At 46.5% G+C, this 27,510-nt stretch overlaps 1 protein-coding gene across 3 annotated transcripts in view; it reads right to left on the reverse strand.

The window, feature by feature from the left end:
• SLC37A2 (solute carrier family 37 member 2) overlaps window positions 1-27,510 on the reverse strand; it is a 1,087,044-nt gene that overhangs the window by 456,338 nt on the left and 603,196 nt on the right. For all 3 annotated transcript variants that reach the window (XM_068240256.1, XM_068240255.1, XM_068240254.1), the window contains exon 11: window positions 20,422-20,484. In XM_068240256.1, the coding sequence (XP_068096357.1) occupies window positions 20,422-20,484 (63 nt within the window). The remainder of the gene's footprint in view (window positions 1-20,421; window positions 20,485-27,510) is intronic.

A 27,510-nucleotide genomic window follows, 5' to 3' on the forward strand; every position in this document is an offset into this window, starting at 1 on the left:
GCTGGAAGTCTGCTGGGGAAGCCTGCTAAGCATGGAGGAAGCAGTTGGTTTTGGCCAATGCAGCACAACAGCAGACAAATGCGGAACTGCAAAAGGCAAATGCACAGCACATGGAAATGATGTTGCAACTGCAGAAACAAATGGAGTTGCAACAGCGATTGATACAAAGTTCCCAGAGCACCGCTGCAGGGGTTGCTGCTATACCATCCATCCAGGTGAGCCGCTTGTTGCATAAGATGTCCATACCTCCCAACATTTCATCTTCACAAAATGGGACACAGGCCACACCCCCTAACCACACCCCCAAAATTCCTAGTCACGTCCACCATTTAAAAAAATATTTGTATTTTATTATTAATAAATTTTACTTCCGAAAGGGGGGGGGGGGGCGGCTGAGGGTGCCCGTGGGTGGGGAGGAGGGGAGAGAAAAACCTGATCGAGGCACCAGCCGCGGGGGATCCCATACGCTATTTGGGATGGGTGGCCGCTATTTCTCCATCCTCCCTCCTAATGTGCCCCCCAGTGTCCCCCCTGCAGAGATAAATGCGCACCAGCGGAGCAGGCTGTCATAAATCTTACCATTGCCTCTCCGACTACCGGGATCTCGTCTGGTCTTTTCGGCTTCCTGTGACGTCACAGGAAGCCGGAAGGCGAGAAGAGCTAGATGCCGGTAGTCGGAGAGGCAATAATGACAGCTCTCTCCGCTGCTGCGCATTTATCTCTGCAGGGAGGACACTGGGGGGCACATTAGGAGGGAGGGAGGGAGAAATAGCGGCCACCCATCCCAAATAGCGTACGGGATCCCCCGCGGCTGGTGCCTCGATCAGGTTTTTTACCCCCCTTGCCCAGCGGCCGGGACACAAGGGGGGTAGCGCGGGATGGCAGGAGGGGCCCCCCAAATCGGGACCGTCCCAGTGAAAACGGGACGGTTGGGGCCACTGGATGTCCACTGAGGATGATGCAGAGGCCTACCTGACAACCTTTGAACGGACTGCTGAAAGGGAAGGCTGGCCCAAGGACAAATGGGCAGGACTGGTAGCCCCACTGTTAATAGGAGAATCCCAAAAGGCTTACTTTGATCTGGAGCCGGAAGTGGCCAAAGATTATGACAGATTGAAAAAGGAAATCTTGGCATGGTTGGGTGTTACGTTGGCGGTGCAGGCACAACGCGTCAGCGGCTGGATCTATCAGATTGGGAACCCATCCAGATGGCAGGTGTATGATCTAATCTAATCTAATGAGGAAATGGTTACAGCCGGAATCCCTGACTGGGCCCCAGATTGTGGAGCGGGTCGTAATGGATCGTTTTCTGAGATCTCTCCCTGTCGCTCTTCAGAAGTGTGTGAGTCATGGAGACATTAGCTCTGTAGATCAACTTGTTGACCTGGTTGAAAGGTACTGTGCAGCTGAGAGTTTGGTTACTCCTCCCACAGGCCCCAGGTTAGTTCACCCTAAGACTGTTATACGAAGTGGGGGTGAAAAAGGGGAACCTAGTGGTGCTGTGCCTTTAAGTGTGGACTGGCGTTTGAGACCTGAAAAGGTTAATGCTTCTGAAAGGGTGAGGAAGATTGTTTGCTATCACTGTCATGAGGTAGGACATATTGCTGCAAACTGTCCAGTAATGAGTGAACCCATGCAGTGTGACTTTACTTTCAAGGAAAATTGCCAATCTTTGTTTGCCACCCTGGCATGTGCCGCATTACCAGGAAACGAGACATATCTGTACGATGATGATGAATGGAAAAATGATTACTGTATTGCTGGACTCAGGGAGCCTGGTCACACTGGTTAAAAAAAATTTGGTGGCCCCTATGAACTTCCGGTCTGAAAAGGTTGCAGTAATTTGCATTCATGGAGATACTCAGGAGTATCCCACAGCAACCATGGAGTTTGGAACTGTGCTAGGCATGATCTTACATGTAGTAGGGGTGGTACCCCATTTGATGTATGATGCAATTGTAGGAAGAGATTTCCCACAGTTTTGGGAACTTTTAGGTCATTCTGGATTGTTGATAACTCCTAATGCTGGGGATGCTGGTGCACCATTAGACACCTCGGACTCTCCTGAGTTCCCACTCACTGTGTTGGCAGGAGAGTTGGAGATGTCTGGGGAGGCATCTGCATCCCCCAGAAATGATGTGTACAATGGTTGACTAGCAGTACTGTAGGTGGAAGCTGTGATGTGCCAGGCAAATGGGGCTCACAGCACTTGAGTCCCAATCACGTCTTCAAACAGAGATTCAGGCCGGCACCCTCATAGTATCCTGCTCTTTTAGTTTATTAAAAGACAAACAGACATATAATGCACAACGTTTCGGAGGCGAACCTCCTCTATCAAGTAGTGTCTGTGTCTCAAATTGTTTCCTGGGTAACTGGTTCTCAGGGACCTCCCCTGTGGGTGCCTGTTGAAGAGGTGGGCGTCCTATGTGCAGATCAGCGCGGGGTATGATTAGCCAGTGCTGAGCTGGGTGCGCCTGACAGTACGGTATTTTTCCGCCACAGGATACCAAGTTCCAGGCGCTGATGTTCAGCGCATATGGGACTTTGTTTAGATCTGTCAGGCTCCTATTGGGGTGGTAGAGTACCGCTTTAGGATGCCAAGTTCCAGGCGCCGATATACGGAGCATGTGAGACTTTATTTACATCTGCTCCTATTGGTCGGCGGCCTTGATGCACACTCGGGCCGCCGGCCACGTCATACCCGGAAGGACGGCAGTATGTTTACACACGTGGCCACCCTGCAGCCTATCCGACTGAGCGGTGGAAACACCGCACGTCACAGCAGAGGTTCCCCATCAGGTCCGCTCCGATGGGGGCATTGACCTGTTGAGGTCACATAGCTTCTCTGGCTTGATTGGTCAGCGGCTGGATGGGAGTGAACGGGTCGGCGGAAGGGGACTTTCGCCTCTTCTGAAGTATACCCACGGGGGAGAGGGTGTCCTAGAGTGGACACGTCACAGGTATGAATAGAAGTTCCCCATATGGTTCGCTTGGCTGGACCGAGGGGGTGTGGTCGCCAGAGGCGACAGGGTGACGTGATTGGTTAATCCATATTGCAGTTAAGTATTTAAAGCCATGGTTTGTGATTTCAATTTGAGACACAGACACTACTTGATAAACAGTGGCGGCTCCAGGAATTTTTTTTAGGGGCAGGTGCTGGACCAATTTCCGGGGGAGCTGACGACCTGCGCCGCGGCAAAAATGGGCATGGTAAAAAAATGGGCGTGGCCATGACCAGATGAGGGCGGGGCTAACTGTAATTTAAAGAGAATCTGTACTCTAAAATTCTTACAATAAAAAGCATACCATTCTATTCATTATGTTCTCCTGGGCCCCTCTGTGCTGTTTCTGCCACTCCCTGCTGCAATCCTGGCTTGTAATTGCCAGTTTTAGGCAGTGTTTACAAACAAAAGACATGGCTGCTAACCAGCTTGTTATAGGCTGAGAGGAGCTCAGTCTGTGACTCACACAGAGTCTGCAGGGGGCATGGAGTGGGTGTGTATAACTTCTATCCTATCACAAGCAGAGCAGCACTTTCCTGCCTGAGTGCCTAATGGCCCATACTCACGAGTGACATTTGTCGCCGCAACACGCGGCGCGCGCGTGTTGCGGCGACAGGTCGCCCGTGAGTATGGGCCGCCGCACGCGCGCGCACCCTGAACTGTCGCCCGTCGCTCATGTCGCCAGGCGATTGAAACTTTCAATCGCATGGCGACAGTAGCCGCTGCCCCCCCGCTGCAACTGTCGCTAGTCCGCGTGAGTACGCGGACTAGCGACAGCAACCTCCATTGAGGTTTATGGAGCTTCCGGCGGGGGGAGGAGGAACGTCGGCGACAGCTTCCGTCTCGCCGCTGGTCCCTCTTCCGCGTGAGTACGCGGAGGGACCTGGAGAGAAGCTGTTGCCGGCCTGTCGCCCACACGCTCACGTGTGCTGGCGACAGGCGATTTTTGCAGCCCGTGAGTACGGGCCATTAGCCTGACAAAGCTGACAAAAGAAAGAAGATTAGATTATATAACAGATATAATACAGCCACTGTGCAAGTAAGAAAGGCTGCAGTTAGACAAACCACTTTAGAACAGGTATAGGAACTTATAGGATAGAAGAAATAAGGCTGAAAATTTTGTTACAGAGTCTCTTTAATGTGAACCCAGGGTGAGAGTGATATGGTGGCTGCCATATTTATTTCCTTTTAAACAATTCTAGTTGCCTGGCAGCCCTGCTGATCTATTTGGCTGCAGTAGTGAACTGAATTACACCAGAAACGAGCATGCAGCTAATCTCGTCAGTTCTGACAATATTGTCAGAAACCCCTGACCTGCTGCGTGCTTGTTCAGGGTCTATGGTTGAAAGAATTAGAGGCAGAGGACCAACACGGCAGCCAGGCAGCTGGTATTGCTTAAAAGGAGATAAATATGGCAGCCTCAATATTATTCTCACCTCGGGTTCCCTTTAAAAGTGCAACGCAAAGACAGAGGGCCCAAGTTTTGGTGACCCTTTCCCCAGGAAATTCACATAATTGTGCATGTTTTCTCAAGAAAATACACATATTGTGAGCAGATTTGAACAAAAAACAAGTTCAATAACCCCAATATGCACAATCCTTATCAGATATGACCCCAATATGCATAATCGTTATCAGATATGACCCCAATATGCACAATCGTTATCAGATATGACCCCAATATGCACAACCGTTATCAGATATGACCCCAATATGCACAATCGTTATCAGATATGACCCCAATATGCACAATCGTTATCAGATATGACCCCAATATGCACAATCGTTATCAGATATGACCCCAATATGCACAATCGTTATCAGATATGACCCCAATATGCACAATCGTTATCAGATATGACCCCAATATGCACAATGCACAGCAGATCTGACCCCAATATGCACAATCCTTATCAGATATGACCCCAATATGTACAATCCTCAGCAGATCTGACCCCAATATGCACAATGCACAGCAGATCTGACCACAATCAGCAGCACCACCTGAAAAAGAAAAGAAAAACCCATTTACTCACCTAGTCAGAAGACCTCCTGTTCCGACCTCCTCCTCTCCCGACCTCATTGTGGCGCGCAGCTCCCACAATACTCTTCCTTCACATGACTTCCTGCCTGCAGCACCCGGCGAGCAGGGCTACGGGAAAATGGCCGCCCGAAGCCATGCACTGCAGACTATAAGTCTGCAGAGCAGGGCTTCGGGCGGCCATCTTACCGTAGCCCTGCCTGCTGCTCCGGGCTGCCTGCCGGTGTGAACTGACTCGGCGTCTTTTAGACGCCTGAAGTCAGTTCACGCCAGGGGGTGCTTTGCAGGTGCTTGGACAATTCTAGGGAATGCTCGAGCACCCCCAAGCACCCCCCTGGCGCCGCCACTGTTGATAAAGGAGGTTTGCCTCCGAAACGTTGTGCATTATATGTCTGTTTGTCTTTTAATAAACTAAAAGAGCAGAATACTATGATGGTGCTGGCCTGAATCTCCTCCAGAAATGATGAAAGTGCCTCTGAAATCGAGGCTCCTGTGGAATTTGCAGATTTAAATGTACACTGTGAAAATTTTTGTACTGAACAACAAAAAGACATTACTCTTTTTAACCACTTGCCGACCAGGGCTGTATTGGCTGATCTGTGCTGCGTGGGCTCTCCAGCCTGCAGCACAGATCAGTATTATGCCAGGGCGATCAGACTTCCCCCCTTTTTTCCCCACTAGGAGGATGTCCTGCCGGGGGGGTCTGATCGCCGCCGGCCATCTGCGTTTTGCGGGGGGGGGCTCCTCAAAGCCCCCCTCCGCAGCCATTTCCGCCCTCTGCCTCCTTACCTCCCTCCCTCCCTCTCTCCGTAATGCGCAGGACGGAGTTCCGTCCTGCGCATTGAAGGCTAGGCTTCCGCCTATCAGATGCCGGCGATCCCCGGCCAATCAGAGGCCGGGGATCGCCGATCTGCCTTACGGCGCTGCTACGCAGCAGCGCCGTATGATGTAAACAGCGGGGATTTCTTCCCCGCGTGTTTACATTTTGACGGCGAGCCGCGATCGGCGGCTCTCCGGCTGTTCACAGAGACACCCTCCGTGAACTGACATGGAAAGGCCGCTCGATCGAGCGGCCGTTTCAATGGTAACCCGCAGACGACCAGTTTACGCCGATCGGCGTTAGCTGGTCGTCAAGAGGTTAAAGCCCGTGAGTATGTGGTAATGAAATGGGGGGAGCCCGTGAACGCAGGGGATAGGTTGTCTTTTCCCTATTTTGTAATAAATGGCGATTTATTGTACAGAGTAGTACAAAAGGCGGGTAAGACCATTGAACAATTGGTAGTACCTAAGCCGTACCGCAGAATAGTATTGGAGCTAGCACATGGGCTCTTGCTGGGTGGGCATTTAGGGGCAGAGAAAACCCTGGAGAGAATAGTGTAGAGGTTTTACTGGCCTGGTGTTGTAAAAGAGGTTGAAAATTACTGTGCGTCCTGTCCTGTTTGTCAGTTGTCTGCCCCCTTGCCACATTTCCGCAGCCCATTAGTGCCATTGCCCATCATAGAGGTGCCATTTGAAAGGATCGCTATGGATCTGGTGGGACCTATACTAATATCTGCCTGAGGCCATCAACATATCTTGGTTATTATGGACTACGCAACCAGATATCCAGAAGCGATCCCTTTGCGTAATACCTCTGCAAAAACTATTGCAAAAGAATTGTTCCAGGTGTTTAGTAGAGTGGGGATTCCCAAGGAGATCCTGACAGACCAAGGAACTCCCTTCATGTCATGAGTTACAAAAGAATTGTGTAAAATACTAAAGATTTCGCATTTGCGAACATCTGTCTACCACCCACAGACAGATGGGTTAGTGGAACGATTTAACAAAACTTTGAAACAAATGTTGAAAAAGGTTGTGGATAAGAATGGGAAAAACTGGGACTGCCTGATTCCTTATCTAATGTTTGCGATTAGAGAAGTTCCCCAGTCTTCCACTGGATTCTCTCCCTTTGAATTGCTTTATGGGAGACAGCCCAGAGGACTGCTGGATATTGCCAAAGAAACTTGGGAGAGTGAGAAAACCCCACATAGAAGTGTTATCGAGCATGTGGCACAAATGCAGGATAGAATTGCCCTGGTGATGCCTATAGTGAAGGAGCATTTGGCGCATGTGCAAATTTTACAACAAAGAATTTACAACCGTGGGGCCCAAATCAGGACGTTTTCTCCTGGTGACGGGGTCTTGGTCAGGACATTTGTTTCAAAGTTTTGTTAAATCGTTCCATTAACCCATCTGGAACGGTTGAGAGCAAACTTCACCTATGGTTGAGAGAGAATTTCTGGCTAAATGGCACGGTCCTTATGAGGTCTTAAAAATTGGGGAGGTAAATTATAAAATTAGTCTGAAAGACTGAAAGACGGAAGGTTGAACAAATTTACCATGTGAATCTGCTAAAACCATGGAAGGATAGAGATTTTGTAATGATTTCAGAAAACTTAATACTGTCACTAAGTTTGATAACTACCCCATGCCGAGAATTGACAAGCTTTTAGATCATTTGGGTACAGCCCGTTATATGACAACTCTTGACCTTACAAAAGGTTACTGGCAGATACCGTTAACCAACTCTGCAAAGAAAAAGACGGCCTTTGTGACCCCATTTGGATTATTTCATTATAAGATGATGCCTTTTGGGTTACAAAACGCGTCTGCCACTTTCCAGAGAGCAATAGATAAAATTCTGAGACCTCACCAAAAATATGCAGCAGCATTTGGATGATGTCATCATCCACAGTCCTGACTGGGCATCACATTTGCCAAAAGTACAGTCCATATTAAATTCTCTGCAGGAAGCAGGGCAGCACAGTGGCGTAGTGGTTAGCTCTCTCGCCTTGCAGCGCTGGGTCCCCGGTTTGAATCCCAGCCAGGGCACTATCTGCAAAGAGTTTGTATGTTTTCTCCGTGTCTGTGTGGGTTTCCTCCAGGCACTCCGGTTTCCTCCCACATTCCAAAAACATACGGATAAGTTAATTGGCTCCCCCTGAAAATTGGCCCTAGACTACAGTACTTACACTACATAATATAGACATATGGCAATGGTAGGGATTAGATTGTGAGCTCCTTTGAGGGACAGTTAGTGACAAGATATATATATATATATATATATATATATATATACATTGTACAGCGCTGTGTAATATGTTGGCGCTACATAAATACTAAATAATAATTTTTGGCCAACCCCAAAAAGTGTGCCATCGGATTAGAAGAAGCCAAGTATTTGGGGTACACATTTGGAAGGGGGGTTATTAAACCGCAGGTAAATAAAACAGAAGCTATTCAGGACTGACCCGCCCCATTAATAAGAAACAAGTCCGTGCATTCCTGGGTATTACTGGCTATTACCGGCGATTCATACCTCATTTTGCCACATAGGCAAATGCATTGACAGAGCTCACAAAAGGGAAAAATTCTGTGATGGTGAAATGGTCACCAGAGGCAGAGCAGTCTTTTGCGACTCTAAAAAAGCACTATGTTCATGTAACGATTGTGGAACTTTCTCCGTGATCAGCGCACAACGCGCGCGCTGATACGGCGGAAATCCTCCACAAGCGTATATTTGCAGGCGCCCAGCAAAAGGTGCTACGCACCCGTAGAGGGAAAATTCCTGTCGGCAGATGGCACTGGGGAGTGCAGAGGAACCAATCCTCTGTACCTCCACAAATGCCAGACAGGAATTGTACAAAGCGCAGAACGCAATCGCAAGAGGCGATTGCGAATGAGAACGAGCAAAGGGACAGGTTGTATGTGTGTGCGCCAATCCAGTCGCCACCCCGCGACCGTGCACACACAACAGCAGATATGAAATAGGAACGCGATCGCGAGAGGTGCGATCGCCAGACGTGACACAAGGCAGATCAGAACAGAATACGAGGGTAGCAAAGGCACAGCAAATAATACAATGAGAAGATGCGGAAAATAACAAACATTAGCTAACCGCGAACATCGCACTCATTCGCAACAGTGCACGCGGTTATGCGCTGTCTCCACGTGATAAGCACAATAGAGACAAGCACGCCTAACTAACCACCGATAGACAAACATGAAACAGAGGACGCGAACGCTTGCTTAACGGTTACCTCACCGAGCCTCCAGCAAGCGGTCGTAGCAGACAAGACAGACACACGAAAACAGGGACAAGCGAGAGATAGGATCCACAGCACTAGCGAAAAGTGGCTAGCGCGATCCAGGTACAGAGTAGCAGAACAGAAGGATCCACAGCACTAGCGGAAAGTGGCTAGCGCGATCCCAGGAGACAGAACAGAAGGATCCACAGCGCTAGCGAAAAGTGGCTAGCGCGATCCCAGGAGACAGATCAGAAGAGATAGCTGGTAGCAACCGCTGCACCAGCTATACTCCAAGAACAGAGATCAGAACGACTTCCTATCGACCACCACTGGGACAGGACAATCGCAACAGACAAACAAAACAGATAAAAAATCCTAACTGCACTAGGGAAATCTGCCTAGCACAGTTTCCAGGAATTACTCTAAGCTGATCTTCAAACAGAGAGTAAGGCTGACACCCCACCAGGAGTGTTACATAGGACGAAATCCTTATGACCAGTGAAGCATTGTGGGAAAGACATAGTACTTATAGTACACGCCTCCAATGAATGTGGCCAGGCAATTTGCATGACAACTTATACAAATTCCTCTGCAAGCACAAGCTGCAAAACTGACAGAAGCTCTTCTTTCCAGAGTTCTGCAGCATGCAAACCTACACAATGGTCAAAAGGCTGCCTGCCTGCACAGGCAGCTGAGCAAATCATCACAGTTCACAGCCGGTACTCTATTCTCCAGATTTCGCAAAACCTTTTGTAGTACAGACTGATGCATCCGAAGTAGGACTAGGAGCTGTACTGTCTCAGGTACAGGATGGAGAGGAGCACCTGGTGTTATATTTAAGCAGGAAACTTAATGACCATGAAAAGAACTATGCAGTGGTTGAGAAAGAGTGTTTAGCAATTAAATGGGCTCTGGATTCCCTCCGATATTTACTGGGTCGACAATTTGATTTAATTATGGATCATGCGTCTCTGTAATGATCTGCTCTGCTGTCTGCACAGGCAGACAGCTGTTTGACCATTCTTTAGGTCTGAATGCTACAGGTCTCTGGAAAAGAGACCTGTCTTCGCTTTGCAAGTTTCAGAGTTGCTCTGCTGGTGAGGAATTTGCATACACTTGTCATGCAAATTGCTTAGCTGTTTCCTCTGATGGCTTGCAGTATAAAAACCATTTCTTCCCAGAATTCCTTGCTGATCATGATGGTTTGTTCCTGCTAACTCTCCTGGAGTATCAGCCTTGCTATTGTTTGCTAAGATTATCTTAGAGTAATTCCTTGGGACTGCACTAGGCATCCCTTCTAGTGCAGTCAGGTTGTATTATCTGTTTTGCCTTTTTCTGTCTATCTGTTGCGATTGTCTTGTCACCAGCGGCGGTCGACAGGAAATCGTTCTGCCTGTACCCTGTCTTAGGGGTGCTAGCCAGAGCAGCGGTTGCTACTGGTAGCCCCATCTGTTTGTCTGTCTGGATCGCATCCGCTCTAGCGGCAGTAGCGGTGGGTTCTTCTGTGCTCTATCTGGGAGTGTAGGCCAGAGCTGCGGTTGCTGCTGGCTGCTCCTTCTGTCTGTCTTGTCTGGTACAAACGCTTGCTGTAGGCTCGGTGAGGTAACCGTTTAGAAAGCGTTCGCGTTCTCTATTTCGTGTTTGTGTTACATTGGTTAGTTAGGGTGGCAGATGCAACAGTATACTTTGAGTACTTCACCAGAAGTATGTTCCTTCCTATGGCCTAGACTCTCCAGGAGGGAGTAGCTAGGCTAAAGGTAGAAAGGTCAGAGCGTGAGTGACACCCGAGTGGGAGGGTGTCACTAAAAGGTCTGGAAACTGCCTCTAACAGTAAAGCCAGTTCTTGAGGTCGGCAAGCCAGGTCGTTAACACACAGACAGATAAGGTACAGAATCAGGATGCAAATACAGAGTCCAGGAACGAGCAGAGTTTGGCAACAGGATATCAGAAATAGCAAGGTACAAGATCAGAGTTCAGAGGAATAATCAGGCAGGCAGAAGGTCATAACAATTCGCTGCGTCCGGCCGCAATGTCTGCTGCTCTGCCATGCGTGCAATCTGCCGCCTCCAACGCGGACTCCACCGCTCTGTCCATGCGGCATGCGGCAGTTTCTCTGTGTTGTGCCGCCATGTTAGACGCGGAAACAGCCGCCTCACTGAGTCTTTGCGGCGGCTTTTCCGCGTTTCCTCACAGTAACGATCGGTGTCAGCAAGAACAGATTTTCTGATTATTGGTGATCTGCAGTATTACCAATGCAGATGTTATACCTGATTATGTGGTGAGCTGCAGAATCACCAATAATGCAAGTATAGCCAGACACAGGACACCCAGGTGTAAGATAAGTGTTTGGTTTAACAGTAAATATAGATGGAGATACCCACTATCCCAGAGGAGCTGGTAGAAGGAATCTCTAAAGGACACTGTAATCAGTACTCCAGCAGGCTGGAGAAACAGATGAGTTAGTGATAGGTTCACCTGAGGGGCGGGTGATGCACAGTAAGACAATGTATACTGATCACTCGTGGAGCGAGTGATTCTGACTGTACTGCAGCAGGTGATCACTTGAGGGGCAGGAGATCCAGACAGTACCGTAGTAGCTAGTCACCTGAGGAGCAGGTGATAAAGACTGTACTGCAGCTATCTACCTGAGGAGCAGGTAATTCAGACTGTACTGCAGCTATCAACCTGAGGAGCAGGTGATTCAGACTATACTGCAGCTATCAACCTGAGGATCAGGTGATTAAGACTATACTGCAGCTATCAACCTGAGGAGCAGGTGATACTAAACTGAGAATCCCTCACCAGAAGTAAGCTCACTGGTGAGGGCAGAAGAGTCAGACAAGCAGGTTCGGCAACACATGGACAGATACAGTACAAAGGCAGAAGACCGAATCAGAGTGAGGTATAAGCTAAGTCGGCAACTAGATCAGATAGGCAAAGGCACAGAATCAAAAGACAGAAGAGTAGTCAAGGCTAGCAGAGGGTCATAACAAATAATACAATTCAAATAGTACTTTAAGCTATCAACAGAATCTGGCTAAGTGTGGATCCCTAGCTCCTGCTGGTTCTAGCACACTTTCGGATCTGACTAAGGGTCTGAGTGCTAACACGTAGCATATGCAACAGCAGACAAGGAACAACTGACAGGCATGTCCTATATATACTGGGAGCGCTCCTTAGCGCCACCCCAGTCACTCAGCCAATCAGGATCAGTGTTGGAGTCAGCTGACCGGCTGATCAGCTGACTCCCCTTCTGCTTGCATAAAGGTCCTGTCTGTGTGCGTGCGCGCGTAGACCTCAGTCTATGTGCGACTGAGGGACCATGCAAAGTTCCATCATGTAACAGACGCGGGGACAGCCGCCATGTCGCTCAGTGCTGTGGCGGCCTCCCCCGCATTTACCATAGTCCCAGGCACAACTCCATCATGTACCCGCGCGGCGGAAACCGCCGGCTGAGACACGGAGATAGCTGCCATGCCGCTCCCTGTTGCGGCGGTATCTCCGCTATGCTTTACACCTTGATGTTCCGATCGTTGTTATTTGCTATGTCTTTCTTGCTACACTTGTGCTCTGTCTAATTCGGTCTTGTGTCACTTTTGGCAATCGCCACTCTTGCGATTGCGTTCCCACTTCGATTCCGTTGTTGTGTGTTCACCGTCGCTATGTGGCGACTAGATTGGTGAACACACATACATTCTGTCTCTGTGCTGTCTCTCTTTAAAGGGAACCTTAACTGAGAGGGATATGGGGGTTTCCTTTTAAACAATACCAGTTGCCTGGCAGTCCTGCTGATGTTTGTATAGTAGAGGCTGAATCACAGACCTGAAACAAGCATGCAGCTAATCCAGTCTGACTTCAGTCAGAGCACATAATCTGAATGCTTGTTGAGGGGCTGTGGGTAAAAGTATGAGAGACACAGGATCAGCAGGAGGGTCAGGCAACTGGTATTATTTTAAAAGGAAACTTTCATATCCTTCTCAGTTTAGGTTCCCTTTAAAGAGGCACTGAAGCGAAAAAAAAATTATGATATTATGATTAAGATCAGATACATCAGTGTAATTGTTTCCAGTACAGGAAGAGTTAAGAAACTCCAGTTGTTATCTCTATGCAAAAAAGCCATTAATCTCTACGACTTTCAAAGTAGTGGAGAGGGCTGTCTTCTGACTTTTATTATCTCAACTGTAAGTGAACAGTTTTCTTTTCATCTGCCAGAGGAGAGGTCATTAGTTCACGGACTGCTCTGAAAGAATCATTTTGAATGCAGAGTGTTGTGTAATCTGCACATATTAGAGAATGATGCAATGTTAGAAAACACACTATATACCTGAAAATAAAAATATGAGAATATTTTCTTTGCTGCTAATCTTCTAGTAATTATTCATAGTACACAACCAATTCATTATATCATATATTTTTTTTCGCTTCAGTGTCTCTTTAAAGGCTATCTTGCCCTACATTGCTTCAACTCGTACAATTCCCATCTGACATCTGTGGCCGTGCAGGGGCTGTGTTCATCTGCACTCCACAGCTCCATCTGCCGGTGGGAATTGCCCTCTACAGGTGCATTGCACCCAAGCTGGGTTCTATCAAAGTACACGCTTGTGGAGGATTTCCGCAGTGTCAGCGCGCATCTTGTGCGCTGACCACGGAAATAATTCCGCAATCGTTACAGCCTCTCAAGTGGATGGCTCAAAAGAAAGAAACCAATAGAATAGTGAATCGTTGGTTTCTTACACTTCAAGATTACTGTTTTACAGTAAAACATCGACCGGGGTCAAAAATGTCCAATGTAGATGCACTTTCCCGTATTCACTCTTTCTGGGCCACTTGTGTTCCAACCCCAGGGTTGAAACAAGGGGGGGGGGGAGGTATGTGACAGATATCGGGAGGATTTGGGTGGAAAAGTCCAGGATGGGATTTATGTCTCACCCAGGTTCAGGTCATTTGCATCCCTGTTCCCTTGATTCAGGCCAGCTTTTGAGCAGGGCTGGATCTCCTGCAGAGAGAAGAAGAAGAAGAAGAAGGGGAAAAAAAAACCTTGATAGGCTGCAGGCTGTCAGTTTGGAGTTGCTCTTTGCCTGGGAAGGACCTAGATAGGTCAGGAGAGCTTGCTGAAGGCAAGGTAATCTGGAAAAATACTTTGTTTGGACTGAAAGTTATAATATTGTGGGGAGTGTTAGGCTCTTCACAGTAGTTTAGACAGGGAAGTTACCTGTGTTTAGACTAGCAGCATGAGTGGCAGGATTTCATTAGCTGTTTGGTTTGGCAATTTTTACTACTTGCCTGTAAATAGTGTATAAAGCTGTAAATAAACACCACGTTTGCTGTTGAACACCATTGGAGCTTGCTGTGCCTGTTTCAAGTTCATCCCAGGGAGCTCAGCACCCCGCTACCTACTAATCCCTTACTGCAGCAATTGCTGGAAATAGTAGTGCTGCAGCTCAGGCAGTTCTGATCTCTTTCCATGCAAGCTGCATAGCTTTGTCTGCCTTTCCCTGCTGTCAGCTTGTGACTGATTATCATTCACCTGTGTGGGAATCTGCATGTCTGCTCCCATTGGATGACCTCAGTATAAAGATCTGCTTCCTGCAGGACTCCTCGGGTTTTCATAGCTTCAGTTTAAGCCTGTCTTGCTGACGCTTCAGCCCCCGATCGTGTTTCTTGTTCTAAAGATACTTTGCTGGTCTTTGCATCATATATTGGTTCATTGCCAATATATATGCATACCAGCACGTTTATTATTTTCCTTGTATTCGTGTTAAGTTGATACATCAGTGTCGCTGATATATACGTACACGAACTGTTTATTTCCTGTGTTCAGTTAGTCAGCCTTCCAGCACGTTTTGGTAGTTTGCGCGTATCGTGAGCACCCGTGCTGAGCTAGTATCCTGCTCCTGGTCCTGTTTGTGGATTGCGTTCATCTCTGCGAGGAGATAACGAATCCTTCTGAATCCTGTCCTGTTACTGTTTGTGGATTGCGTTCATCTCTGCGAAGAGATAGCGAATCCTTCTGAGTCCTGTTCCCTGTATCGTTCCAGTCCTAAGTCAGTGTTCCTGCTTATGTCATATATCGGTTCATTGCCGATATATACATATGTTAGTCAGACGTTACAAATAGTTTCATTGATAGCTGTAATTGTAATACGCTAGGATATCATACTATTGTATATTTATCTGTGTTACGTTCATCTATCTTGATCCTGCTATTTTCCTGACTATCCTGTCCTGTCTTTGTGAGGCACGCCATCGCTGCAATCGCATTGGCTGCCTCATTCCAGTCTGTCTTGTTTTGGACGCTTGCTGTCACTAAGTAGCGGCTAGCTAGCAAGCGTTCATTCTGTCTACCTGTCCTGATCTCCTCAGTTCTGGTTTATGCGCTCAGCGCTACTTTGCGCTGAGACGTTATAGCGAAAGTATTGTTTGTGGCTGTCGGATCTGCACTGGCTCTGTGCGCCACAATCTCCTATTGGAGTCAGTCCTCCCCTCCACTATACTAGGGATAGCCTGTTTCCTTGTGCTAGTGTGTGTACCTCCTTCACGTCAGCTCCTGCGTTGCATGCTGACTGTGGAGAATACACCATCAAGCCTTACATTATGAAAACCCCATTACCAATCCCCATTGTGGGGGGGGGATTCCCAGAAAGTATGACACTGTTAATTATGGTTCCTTTAAGAAATTTGAAGATCTTAACTCTGAAACAGAAAATGAGTTTTTCTCTGAATGTGCCAGGTTCCTGGCCAATCCCGATCTCCAAGCGACTCCTGTTTCAACCTGGGCACTCCAGCTAGTTTATATTTTATTTAAAGGGCAATTGCTTCAGTGGGTATGTGATGTTCTCAATCATTCCGATTTGAATGAGAGACCGCTGGAATTTCTAGCGTTTGTGATCCATAACTGGTTGCGCATAGATCCATTGCCTTTTCCTCTAAATGAACTCCTGGCAGCAGGCCAATCAGCTGCTCCTTCAATTGTTTGCAAAAATGATCAGCAAGCAGAAAGTGTTCCTGATAATTTTCCTGCAGCCTTGAATAAATCACCAAAAACAGCAGGGTCTAAGGCAAAACGCAAACGTTCTAAGAAACGTGTCCGATTTGCAGAGTCGTTATCCTTAGCGACTGAGACCTATAATGAGATTCTGCCATTAACAGATAATGAAATGCAATTGTCTTTCAGGGGAGTTAAATGGACTTATGAAACTACTAATGAACTTTCATCACTGGCTAGGGAAAATAAAGATTTTTGTTTAAAAGAATTATCTGAGTATGATTATGAGGAGATATTACAGAGTATTGAACAAATCAACTTATTTGTGAAGCAAGGAAAGTTTGCATACACTACAGTTCAACACTTGCTACAGGTATTGGAGATTCTTAAGAAAAAGGAATCTGCCAATCACCTGCTAATTAACCCAATATATGTCCCTGCCACAATCATATCTGCAAACTGTGATCTGCCTGTAAAGTATGCTTGGAATCCTCCATTTGAGAAAGGAGAGATGGAAGCTCTGGTCAATGAATGGAAGAATGATTCAAGTTCATTTTGTCAATTTTACAGTGCAAAAAGTGAATTAGTATTGAATGCATGCATTAAGTCTGCCTATAACCTAATAAAAACTGGTGTGTGTGTGTATGACTTTGTGGCTCCATTGATCGATGTGTGGAAAATGATTTTGGACGATTTTTATGCGATTCAATCAGTTGATACCAGGGAAGACACACTGTCAATTGGAGACTGTCCCACTTCTCCAGTTACTGAGTCCCTGCCATGTCTTGTGAATGTTCCTGTAACTCCACCCTGTACCATGGATAACTCAGTGTTACTTCCCAGTAAAACAGAAGCCACTGATACTTTCTTAACTTTGCCCTGCACTAATTTCTCAGCAGAGAATCCAGAGGTCCTGCTGACTTCTGAGTCCAGCCTAGCCAGTACTCATGAGTCTTTGTTCAGTGAAACAGACACCAGAAAAATCTTGCCTGTCTCTGCAAACACTTCTGCAGAAATTACCTGTGTTAATAAAGTTCAACTCCTGTCTGATCCAGCAGATGCTAATAGATGCACTACATCAGTTTCCGAGTCCCAGCAATCCTGTCCAGAAACCTCAGAACCCCAGCATCTGAATTTTACAATTGAATGGTGATTCAGATGCGCAAACATTGTGTTTTGATCTTCCTGTTTCTACACCTCACTCTAGTTTCGTGAATAGCTCAGAGCGTCTGCTGTGTGAATCCGAAATCGCAGAATTATTACCGTGTTCAGAAAATGTTCCAGTAAATTTGCCCTGTACCATGAATTGTGCAGTAGATCTCTCCAATGAAACTCAGGTCACAGAGTCATTGTGCTGTCCAGCAGGTGCTTCCATGGTTTTGCCCTGCAATATGGACTGTCCAGTGATCCTGTCCAGTGAAGCTGTGGTCGCAGAGTCTTATGCTTCACCCAGTACTTTGGATACTCCAAACCCTCTAGCAGAGGAGTCTGAGGCACTGCTTACCTCAGTTGGTGTTGCAGTAATATTCACTTGTTTAGCAGCTGTTTTGGAATTACAGTCTGCTCTAATAAAACTTGATGAATTTCTGCCCAGCGAAGCAGAAGCCATTGAAATATTGTCCTCGTCAGCAAGTGTGTTAGATACCTTGCCCTGTACACAGTCTGATTTAACCAATGTTGTTGAGTCCCTCTCCAGTGTTGTAACAGCCGAGGAACTCCAGCCCTGTCCTCTAAATGTTTCAGAAGTCTTGCCCTGTAACATGGATAATTCTGATTCTCTGGTCAAAATAATAGAAATCTCAGAATTTCAGTCCGGTCTGATGAGTGTTCCTGAAACCCAGCCAGGTATCCTGAAAGATTCTGGTTCTCTGGCCGCTGTGGCAGAGGTTCCAGAGTCCCCTTCCTGTCCAGGGAATTCCTCAGTTTTGCCTAGTCCAGTGGGGGCTGCTGCAATACTGACTTGTTCTGCAGCACCTCATGAGCTCCAATCCAGTGTATTAGATGAGTCTCTGTCCAGTCCAGAGGTAGTTGTGGAGTCCCTATCTGGTTCAGTGCATACATCAGAAGATTTGTCCTGTCTTGTTAGTGCCCCTGAATCTGATTTGTTACTGACTTTGCTGGAATCAGCGACATCTAAGTCTGATCCTGTATTCTCGTGTAAAAGTCCAGTAGTTGCGAAGTCTAGTCATGATGATTTTTTTTTGGCCAGTCCTGGTTTTGGTCCTGTCTTGGCTGACCCTGAGGCTCACAGTTCCTTGACATGCCCAGAGGTTTCTCTTGTGCCAGTGTGCCCAGATGTTCTTTGTGTGCCAGAATGCCCAAGTGTGTCTAAGGTGTTAGCGTGCTCTGATGCTTCCTTAGTGGGAACATGTTCTGATGTTGCCAGTCTGCCTGCATGCCCAGAGATGGTTCTGGTCCCTGAAAGCCCTGATCTTGATGTTTGTCCTTGTGGCCCTGACTCGGGAATTGCCCTAGGTTCCATAGGGGTTCTTGATAGTTCTCCATGTGAGCCTAAGGGGCGTTCTGACCTATGGGGATCTCTTTGGAGCTTCAAGGTGTTCTGGGAGGTCTCTGAGAAAACTTGTCCTGGTGCCTTGGACTGGTTCAACAGTGGGTTTTGTGTTGGTAAAGACAGTCCCGGTGGGCATTGCAAAGGCTTTGGCGTTTTTGAACGGTTCCTGGAAGGCGGTGGGTATCGCTCAGGGAGTTTCGGAGGGCTTTCTTCTGGAAATCATGGTTCTGATGGGTGTCACACTGGGGCTTGTAGTACTGATGAGCATGGTTCTGTAGGTTCTGGTTCTGATGGGTCCAGTCTTGTGGGGACTGATTCTGGAATTTGGTCTTGCCGGGCTGTCCCGGTCATCATGAATTATCAGTCAGACTGTTTTGTTGGGAATTTCAGTTTTGAAAAGCATCTGGAATCCGCTTTTAAGGGCGGGGGTACTGTCATGATCGCTGCTGCAGCAATTGCTGGAAATAGTAGTGCTGCAGCTCAGGCAGTTCTGATCTCTTTCCATGCAAGCTGCATAGCTTTGTCTGCCTTTCCCTGCTGTCAGCTTGTGACTGATTATCATTCACCTGTGTGGGAATCTGCATGTCTGCTCCCATTGGATGACCTCAGTATAAAGATCTGCTTCCTGCAGGACTCCTCGGGTTTTCATAGCTTCAGTTTAAGCCTGTCTTGCTGTCGCTTCAGCCCCTGATCGTGTTTCTTGTTCTAAAGATACTTTGCTGGTCTTTGCATCATATATTGGTTCATTGCCAATATATATGCATACCAGCACGTTTATTATTTTCCTTGTATTCGTGTTACGTTGATACATCAGTGTCGCTGATATATACGTACACGAACTGTTTATTTCCTGTGTTCAGTTAGTCAGCCTTCCAGCACGTTTTGGTAGTTTGCGCGTATCGTGAGCACCCGTGCTGAGCTAGTATCCTGCTCCTGGTCCTGTTTGTGGATTGCGTTCATCTCTGCAAGGAGATAACGAATCCTTCTGAATCCTGTCCTGTTACTGTTTGTGGATTGCGTTCATCTCTGCGAAGAGATAGCGAATCCTTCTGAGTCCTGTTCCCTGTATCGTTCCAGTCCTAAGTCAGTGTTCCTGCTTATGTCATATATCGGTTCATTGCCGATATATACATATGTTAGTCAGACGTTACAAATAGTTTCATTGATAGCTGTAATTGTAATACGCTAGGATATCATACTATTGTATATTTATCTGTGTTACGTTCATCTATCTTGATCCTGCTATTTTCCTGACTATCCTGTCCTGTCTTTGTGAGGCACGCCATCGCTGCAATCGCATTGGCTGCCTCATTCCAGTCTGTCTTGTTTTGGACGCTTGCTGTCACTAAGTAGCGGCTAGCTAGCAAGCGTTCATTCTGTCTACCTGTCCTGATCTCCTCAGTTCTGGTTTATGCGCTCAGCGCTACTTTGCGCTGAGACGTTATAGCGAAAGTATTGTTTGTGGCTGTCGGATCTGCACTGGCTCTGTGCGCCACAATCTCCTATTGGAGTCAGTCCTCCCCTCCACTATACTAGGGATAGCCTGTTTCCTTGTGCTAGTGTGTGTACCTCCTTCACGTCAGCTCCTGCGTTGCATGCTGACTGTGGAGAATACACCACCAAGCCTTACATATATATAGTTGTTTTTTTTTTTGTAAAGTCACGTTATGGCTTTTACTTTAAAGAAAAATTGATTTTCTCTTCTTCTCCAGACGATCAAATAATCCAAAGGATGCCCAACAACTTAACAACATATAAGGCAACCTACAACACAACATTATTAGCTGAAGTGTCACCCTTAGAAAAGGTCTTACCTACAATGCCTCCAGCATCGAACAAAGTGGATATGTCTCCAGCTTTCTTGGGATCAAAGCGAGCTGGAACAACAATGTGAAAATATATTATGAATATAGTTTTACAGCATGAATGTTGTTTTGCAGCAATAATTCTTGATGTCCTTATCACAAATAATGTTTAGCCGAAAGGCTTTGTACCACACCTTTGTCATGACTCATTACTGCATTTCTGACATAGAATATTACCTTATCGTCAGGAACATTAACATGTTTAACTTGCTGGTGGCAGTATCTCTATGGACTGTCAGGAATATTACCATGTTTAACCTGCTGGTGGCTGTATTCCTATGGACTGGGGTGGACTTCCGCCGACCATCAACAGGTGGCCCTCTCCCGTCATTAGACATAGCAAGTTATTCATTGTGTCACCAAGGGGTGATGTCTAAGGCTACATACACACTTGAGATAAGTCTTTGGAAAAGGCAAGGTCACAGACCAATTTTACCCCATTCCATGTGGTATGAGAGCCATACTCTACACAGTCTAGTCTATTGAGCTGAACTCCCCATCAGATAAAAATCTTTGCAAGATGCTGGACACAAACATGCTGTACACATTCAACAGATCAGTATCTGCAAAAGATCAGTTCCTGAAAAAGATCCCTTCTTGCAAAATACATTCATAGTCTATGATATCTGCAGATACTCCTACACACCTTGTTTAACAGACATTCATCTGCAGATCAGATCCACCAGGACGGATCTTCAGATGATTGCCAGATATGCAGATGAATGTCTGTTAACCACTTCAGGACCACAGTCTTTTCGCCCCTTAAGGACCAGAGCCTTTTTCTCCATTCAGACCACTGCAGCTTTCACGGTTTATTGCTCGGTCATACAACCTACCACCTAAAGGAATTTTACCTCCTTTTCTTGTCACTAATACAGCTTTCTTTTGCTGCTATTTGATTGCTGCTGCGAGTTTTAGTTTTTATTATATTCATCAAAAAATACATGAATTTTGGCAAAAAAATGACTTTTTTAACTTGCTGTGCTGACATTTTTCAAATAAAGTAAAATTTCCTATACATTTGAGCGCGAAAGTTATTCTGCTACATGTCTTTGATAAAAAAAAAACCATTCAGTGTATATTTATTGGATTGGGTAAAAGTTATAGCGTTTACAAACTATGGTGCCAAAAGTGAATTTTCCCATTTTCAAGCATCTCTGACTTTTCTGCGCACCTGTCAGGTTTCATGAGGGGCTAAAATTCCAGGATAGTACAAATACCCCCCAAATGACCCCATTTTGGAAAGAAGACATCCCAAAGTATTTAGTGAGAGGCATGGTGAGTTCATAGAAGATTTTATTTTTTGTCACAAGTTAGCGGAAAATGACACTTTCTGACAAAAAAAAGAAAAAAAAAAGTTTCCATTTCTTCTAACTTGCGACAAAAAAAAAATGAAATCTGCCACGGACTCACTATGCTCCTCTCTGAATACCTTGAAGTGTCTACTTTCCAAAATGGGGTCATTTGTGGGGTGTGTTCACTGTCCTGGCATTTTGGGGGGTGCCTAATTGTAAGCACCCCTGTAAAGCCTAAAGATGCTCATTGGACTTTTGGCCCCTTAGCGCAGTTAGGCTGCAAAAAAGTGCCACACATGTGGTATTGCCGTACTCAGGAGAAGTAGTATAATGTGTTTTGGGGTGTATTTTTACACATACCCATGCTGGGTGGGAGAAATATCTCCGTAAATGACAATTGTTTTATTTTTTTTACACACAATTGTCTATTTATAGAGATATTTCTCCCACTCAGCATGGGTATGTGGAAAAATACACCCCAAAACACATTATACTACTTCTCCTGAGTACGGCGATACCACATGTGTGGCACTTTTTTGCACCCTAACTGCGCTAAGGGGCCCAAAGTTCAATGAGTACCTTTAGGATTTCACAGGTCATTTTGCGACATTTGGTTTCAAGACTACTCCTCACGGTTTAGGGCCCCTAAAATGCCAGGACAGTATAGGAACCCCACAAATTACCCCATTTTAGAAAGAAGACACCCCAAGGTATTCCGTTAGGAGGATGGTGAGTTCATAGAAGATTTTTTTTTTTTTGTCACAAGTTAGCGGAAATTGATTTTAATTGTTTTTTTTCACAAAGTGTCATTTTCCGCTAACTTGTGACAAAAAATAAAATCTTCTATGAACTCACCATACTCCTAACGGAATACCTTGGGGTGTCTTCTTTCTAAAATGGGGTCATTTGTGGGGTTCCTATACTGCCCTGGCATTTTAGGGGCCCTAAACCGTGAGGAGTAGTCTTGAAACCAAATGTCGCAAAATGACCTGTGAAATCCTAAAGGTACTCATTGGACTTTGGGCCTCTTAGCGCACTTAGGGTGCAAAAAAGTGCCACACATGTGGTACCGCCGTACTCAGGAGAAGTAGTATAATGTGTTTTGGGGTGTATTTTTACACATACCCATGCTGGGTGGGAGAAATATCTCTGTAAATGACAATTGTTTGATTTTTTTTACACACAATTGTCCTTTTACAGAGATATTTCTCCCACCCAGCATGGGTATGTGTAAAAATACACCCCAAAACACAATATACTACTTCTTCTGAGTACGTGTGTGACACTTTTTTGCAACCTAGGTGCGCTAAGGGGCCCAACGTCCTATTCACAGGTCATTTTGAGGCATTTGTTTTCTAGACTACTCCTCACGGTTTAGGGCCCCTAAAATGCCAGGGCAGTATAGGAACCCCACAAGTGACCCCATTTTAGAAAGAAGACACCCCAAGGTATTCCGTTAGGGGTATGGTGAGTTCATAGAAGATTTTATTTTTTGTCACAAGTTAGTGAAAAATGACACTTTGTGAAAAAAACAATAAAAATCTAATTTCCGCTAACTTTTGACAAAAAATAAAATCTTCTATGAACTCATCATACACCTAACAGAATACCTTGGGGTGTCTTCTTTCTAAAATGAGGTCACTTGTGGGGTTCCTATACTGCCCTGGCATTTTACGGGCCCAAAACTGTGAGTAGTCTGGAAACCAAATTTCTCAAAATGACTGATCAGGGGTATAAGCATCTGCAAATTTTGATGACAGGTGGTCTATGAGGGGGCAAATTTTGTGGAACCGGTCATAAGCAGGGTGGCCTCTTAGATGACAGGATGTTTTGGGCCTGATCTGATGGATAGGAGTGCTAGGGGGGTGACAGGAGGTGATTGATGGGTGTCTCAGGGGGCGGTTAGAGGGGAAAATAGATGCAATCAATGCACTGGGGAGGTGATCGGAAGGGGGTCTGAGGGGGACCTGAGGGTTTGGCCGAGTGATCAGGAGCCCACACGGGGCAAATTAGGGCCTGATCTGATGGGTAGGTGTGCTAGGGGGTGACAGGAGGTGATTGATGGGTGTCTCAAGGTGTGATTAGAGGGGGGAAATAGATGCAAGCAATGCACTAGCGAGGTGATCAGGGCTGGGGTCTGAGGACGTTCTGAGGTGTGGGCGGGTGATTGGGTGCCCGCAAGGGGCAGATTAGGGTCTAATCTGATGGGTAACAGTGACAGGTGGTGATAGGGGGTGATTGATGGGTAATTAGTGGGTGTTTAGAGGAGAGAAGAGATGTAAACACTGCACTTGGGAAGTGATCTGATGTCGGATCTGCGGGCGATCTATTGGTGTGGGTGGGTGATCAGATTGCCCGCAAGGGGCAGGTTAGGGGCTGATTGATGGGTGGCAGTGACAGGGGGTGATTGATGGGTGGCAGTGACAGGGGGTGATTGATAGGTGATTGACAGGTGATCAGTGGGTTATTACAGGGAATAACAGATGTAAATATTGCACTGGCGAATTGATAAAGGGGGGTCTGAGGGCAATCTGAGCGTGTGGGCGGGTGATTGGGTGCCCGCAAGGGGTAGATTAGGGTCTAATCTGATGGGTAACAGTGACAGGGGGTGATTGATAGGTGATTGATGGGTAATTAGTGGGTGTTTAGAGGAGAGAATAGATGTAAACAATGGATTTGGGAGGTGATCTGATGTCGGATCTGCGGGCGATCTATTGGTGTGGGTGGGTGATCAGATTGCCCGCAAGGGGCAGGTTAGGGGCTGATTGATGGGTAGCAGTGACAGGGGGTGATTGACGGGTGATTGACGGGTGATTGACAGGTGATCAGGGGGGATAGATGCATACAGTACACGGGGGGGGGGTCTGGGGGGGGGCTGGGGAGAATCTGAGGGGTGGGGAGTGATCAGGAGGGGGCAGTGGGCAGGGGGGGGGATAAAAAAAAAATAGCGTTGACAGATAGTGACAGGGAGTGATTGATGGGTGATTAGGGGGGTGACTGGGTGCAAACAGTGGTCTGGGGGGTGGGCAGGGGGGGGTCTGAGGGGTGCTGTGGGCGATCAGGGGGCAGGGGGGGGGGAAATCAGTGTGCTTGGGTGCAGACTAGGGTGGCTGCAGCCTGCCCTGGTGGTCCCTCGGACACTGGGACCACCAGGGCAGGAGGCAGCCAGTATAATAGGCTTTGTATACATTACAAAGCCTATTATACAATGTAAATGCGGCGATCCGGGTGCTAGTAACCCGCCGGCGCTTCCGAACGGCCGGCGGGTTACTACGAGCGGTGGGCGGAGCCAGTCCCCGGCGGCTGATCGCGTCACGAATGACGCGATCGCCGCATAGCCACTCCCGCAGCCGCCCCCGCCGATGGACGTATTGTGGTCGTTTGGGCCCAGTATTTGCCGCCGCCCATCGGCTGGGGGCGGTCGGCAAGTGGTTAAACAAGGTGTGTATGAGGATCTGCAGATATCATAGACTATGAATGCATTTTGCAAGAAATGATCTTTTGCAATAACAGATTTTTTGCAGATAGAGATCTGTTGAATGTGTACAGCATCTTTGTGTGCAGCATCTTGTAAAGATTTTTATCTGATGGGGAGTTCAGCTCAATAGACTAGACTGTGTAGAGTATGGCTCTCATACTACATGTAATGTGGTAAAATTGGTCTGTGATCTTGCCTTTTCCAAAGACTTTTATCTCAAGTGTGTATGTAGCCTAAGGCTAGATGGACTTGTTATCCCCTAGCTGCTCCCATTTAACCTGAGCGTTAGGAATCCAAGCTCAGTAAATTCTTGATATACAAGCATTCATATTGTATGTTTCTGTTATGTTCTATGCCGACCTGTCAGACTAACAGCCCTTTTCCACAAGCATTTGATATGCAGTAAAGACAACTGTTTGCTGCTGCCTGGCAACTGCTCGCTGCTGCTTGGTAACTTTTTACTGAACACGCAGTTCAGCTGCCTGTTGAAAAAGGCCTTAAATGACAACTGTAGGGAGAGGTATAAGGAGGCTGACATATTTATTCCTCCTTAAGCAATACCAGTTTCCTGGCAGCCCTGCTAATGTCTTTGAATGCAAGACTGTCTGAATAACACCAGAAACAAGCATGCAGCTAATCTTGTTAGTTCCGACATTAAATGTCGAAAACTGATATGCTGCATGCCTTTTCAGGGTCTATGGCTAAAAGTATTAGAGACAGAGGATCAGCAGGACAGCCAGGCAACTGGTATTGCACAAAAGGGAAAAAAATATTTCCGCCTCCCTACAGTTGTCCTTTAATGCCTGGTGCACACAATTAGATTTTCTGCCAGATTTACTGCCAAATTGATTATTTTTAACATGTCCAATCTGAATTTGGACAAAAATCATTCGGAAATCAGATCAAACGTGTAAAATAATAGATCCGTCCGTATTCACATTGTTGATAAATGTAAAGTCATGCACCTTGGACGTACCAACGGTAGATCATCCTATAAAATAAATGGCATACAGCTGGGAACATTAGACTTGGAGAATTACTTAGGAATTTTGGTTGATAACAAGTTAGGTAATCGTATACAATGCCAAGCAGCGGTAGCTAAAGCAAATACAATTCTTTAAACAGGATGCATAAACAGAGAAAATCTCGAGATGCTAGTATACTACTCCCTCTGTATACATCACTTGTGAGGCCACATCTGGAGTATGGAATACAGTTTTGAGCACCACAGTATAGAAAGGGCATTGATCTTCTGGAACGAGTACAAAGAAGGGCAACTAAATTAATCAGAGTGATTGAAGAGCTCCCTTACTAAGGGAGCAGGGATGCTCAGATACCACTTTTCACTATCTGGAACTAATTCACATCCAGATCAGATATCCGAATTTGACATTTTTCTACCCAAACTGAATTCGGATATCTGAATTGAAAACCGGAAATGTTCAAGGCTTCTTATCCGTTTTAGAAGCTAAATCAATCAATCTCTCTCTCTCTCTCTCTCTCTCTCTCTCTCTCTCTCTCTCTCTCTCTCTCTCTCTCTCTCTCTCTCCAAATCCAAATCTGTAACGATGGGTGTCAACACGCAGAGAGAATCTGATTACTGGTGATCTGCAGAATCACCCGCAATGCAGATATACAGCAGATTATGGATGATCTGCAGTATCACCAATAATCCGGGTATGTCTAATCTCTGGACACCAGTATAATGTGAGTGTTTGGTGTGACAGTAGAACTCTGAGTATAGACCACCAGGGACCCCGGTGGCCTGAGTGACTTGAGGAATACTCCCCTGACTGTGGGGAATATTCCTGTAGCCTGAGGACTCCCTAGGAGAGGGACCCAGGCTGGGTTGCAGGAAGCCCTGCTGCTAATATGAACAGACTGGCCCTAACTAGGAGTGAGAGCCTATTCTCTATGCCCTGGAACCGGGCTAAGGCAAATACACATACAATACAATCCTAGCTCTGGGTGTGAGGTCCGTGATCACAACCCCCTGGAACTAGTCTAGAGCATAACATAGAACTAACACAGTATCCTAGTCTTGGGTGTGAGGTCCGTAGTCACAACACCCCGGAACTGGTCTAAAGCATAACATAGAACTGACACAGTATCCTAGTCTTGGGTGTGAGGTCCGTAGTCACAACACCCTGGAACTGGTCTAAAGCATAACATAGAACTGACACAGTATCCTAGTCTTGGGTGTGAGGTCCGTAGTCACAACACCCTGGAACTGGTCTAAAGTATAACATAGAGCTGACACAGTAT

Source organism: Hyperolius riggenbachi, chromosome 6 (genome assembly GCF_040937935.1).
Source record: "Hyperolius riggenbachi isolate aHypRig1 chromosome 6, aHypRig1.pri, whole genome shotgun sequence".
NCBI classification, from domain to species: Eukaryota; Metazoa; Chordata; class Amphibia; order Anura; family Hyperoliidae; genus Hyperolius; species Hyperolius riggenbachi.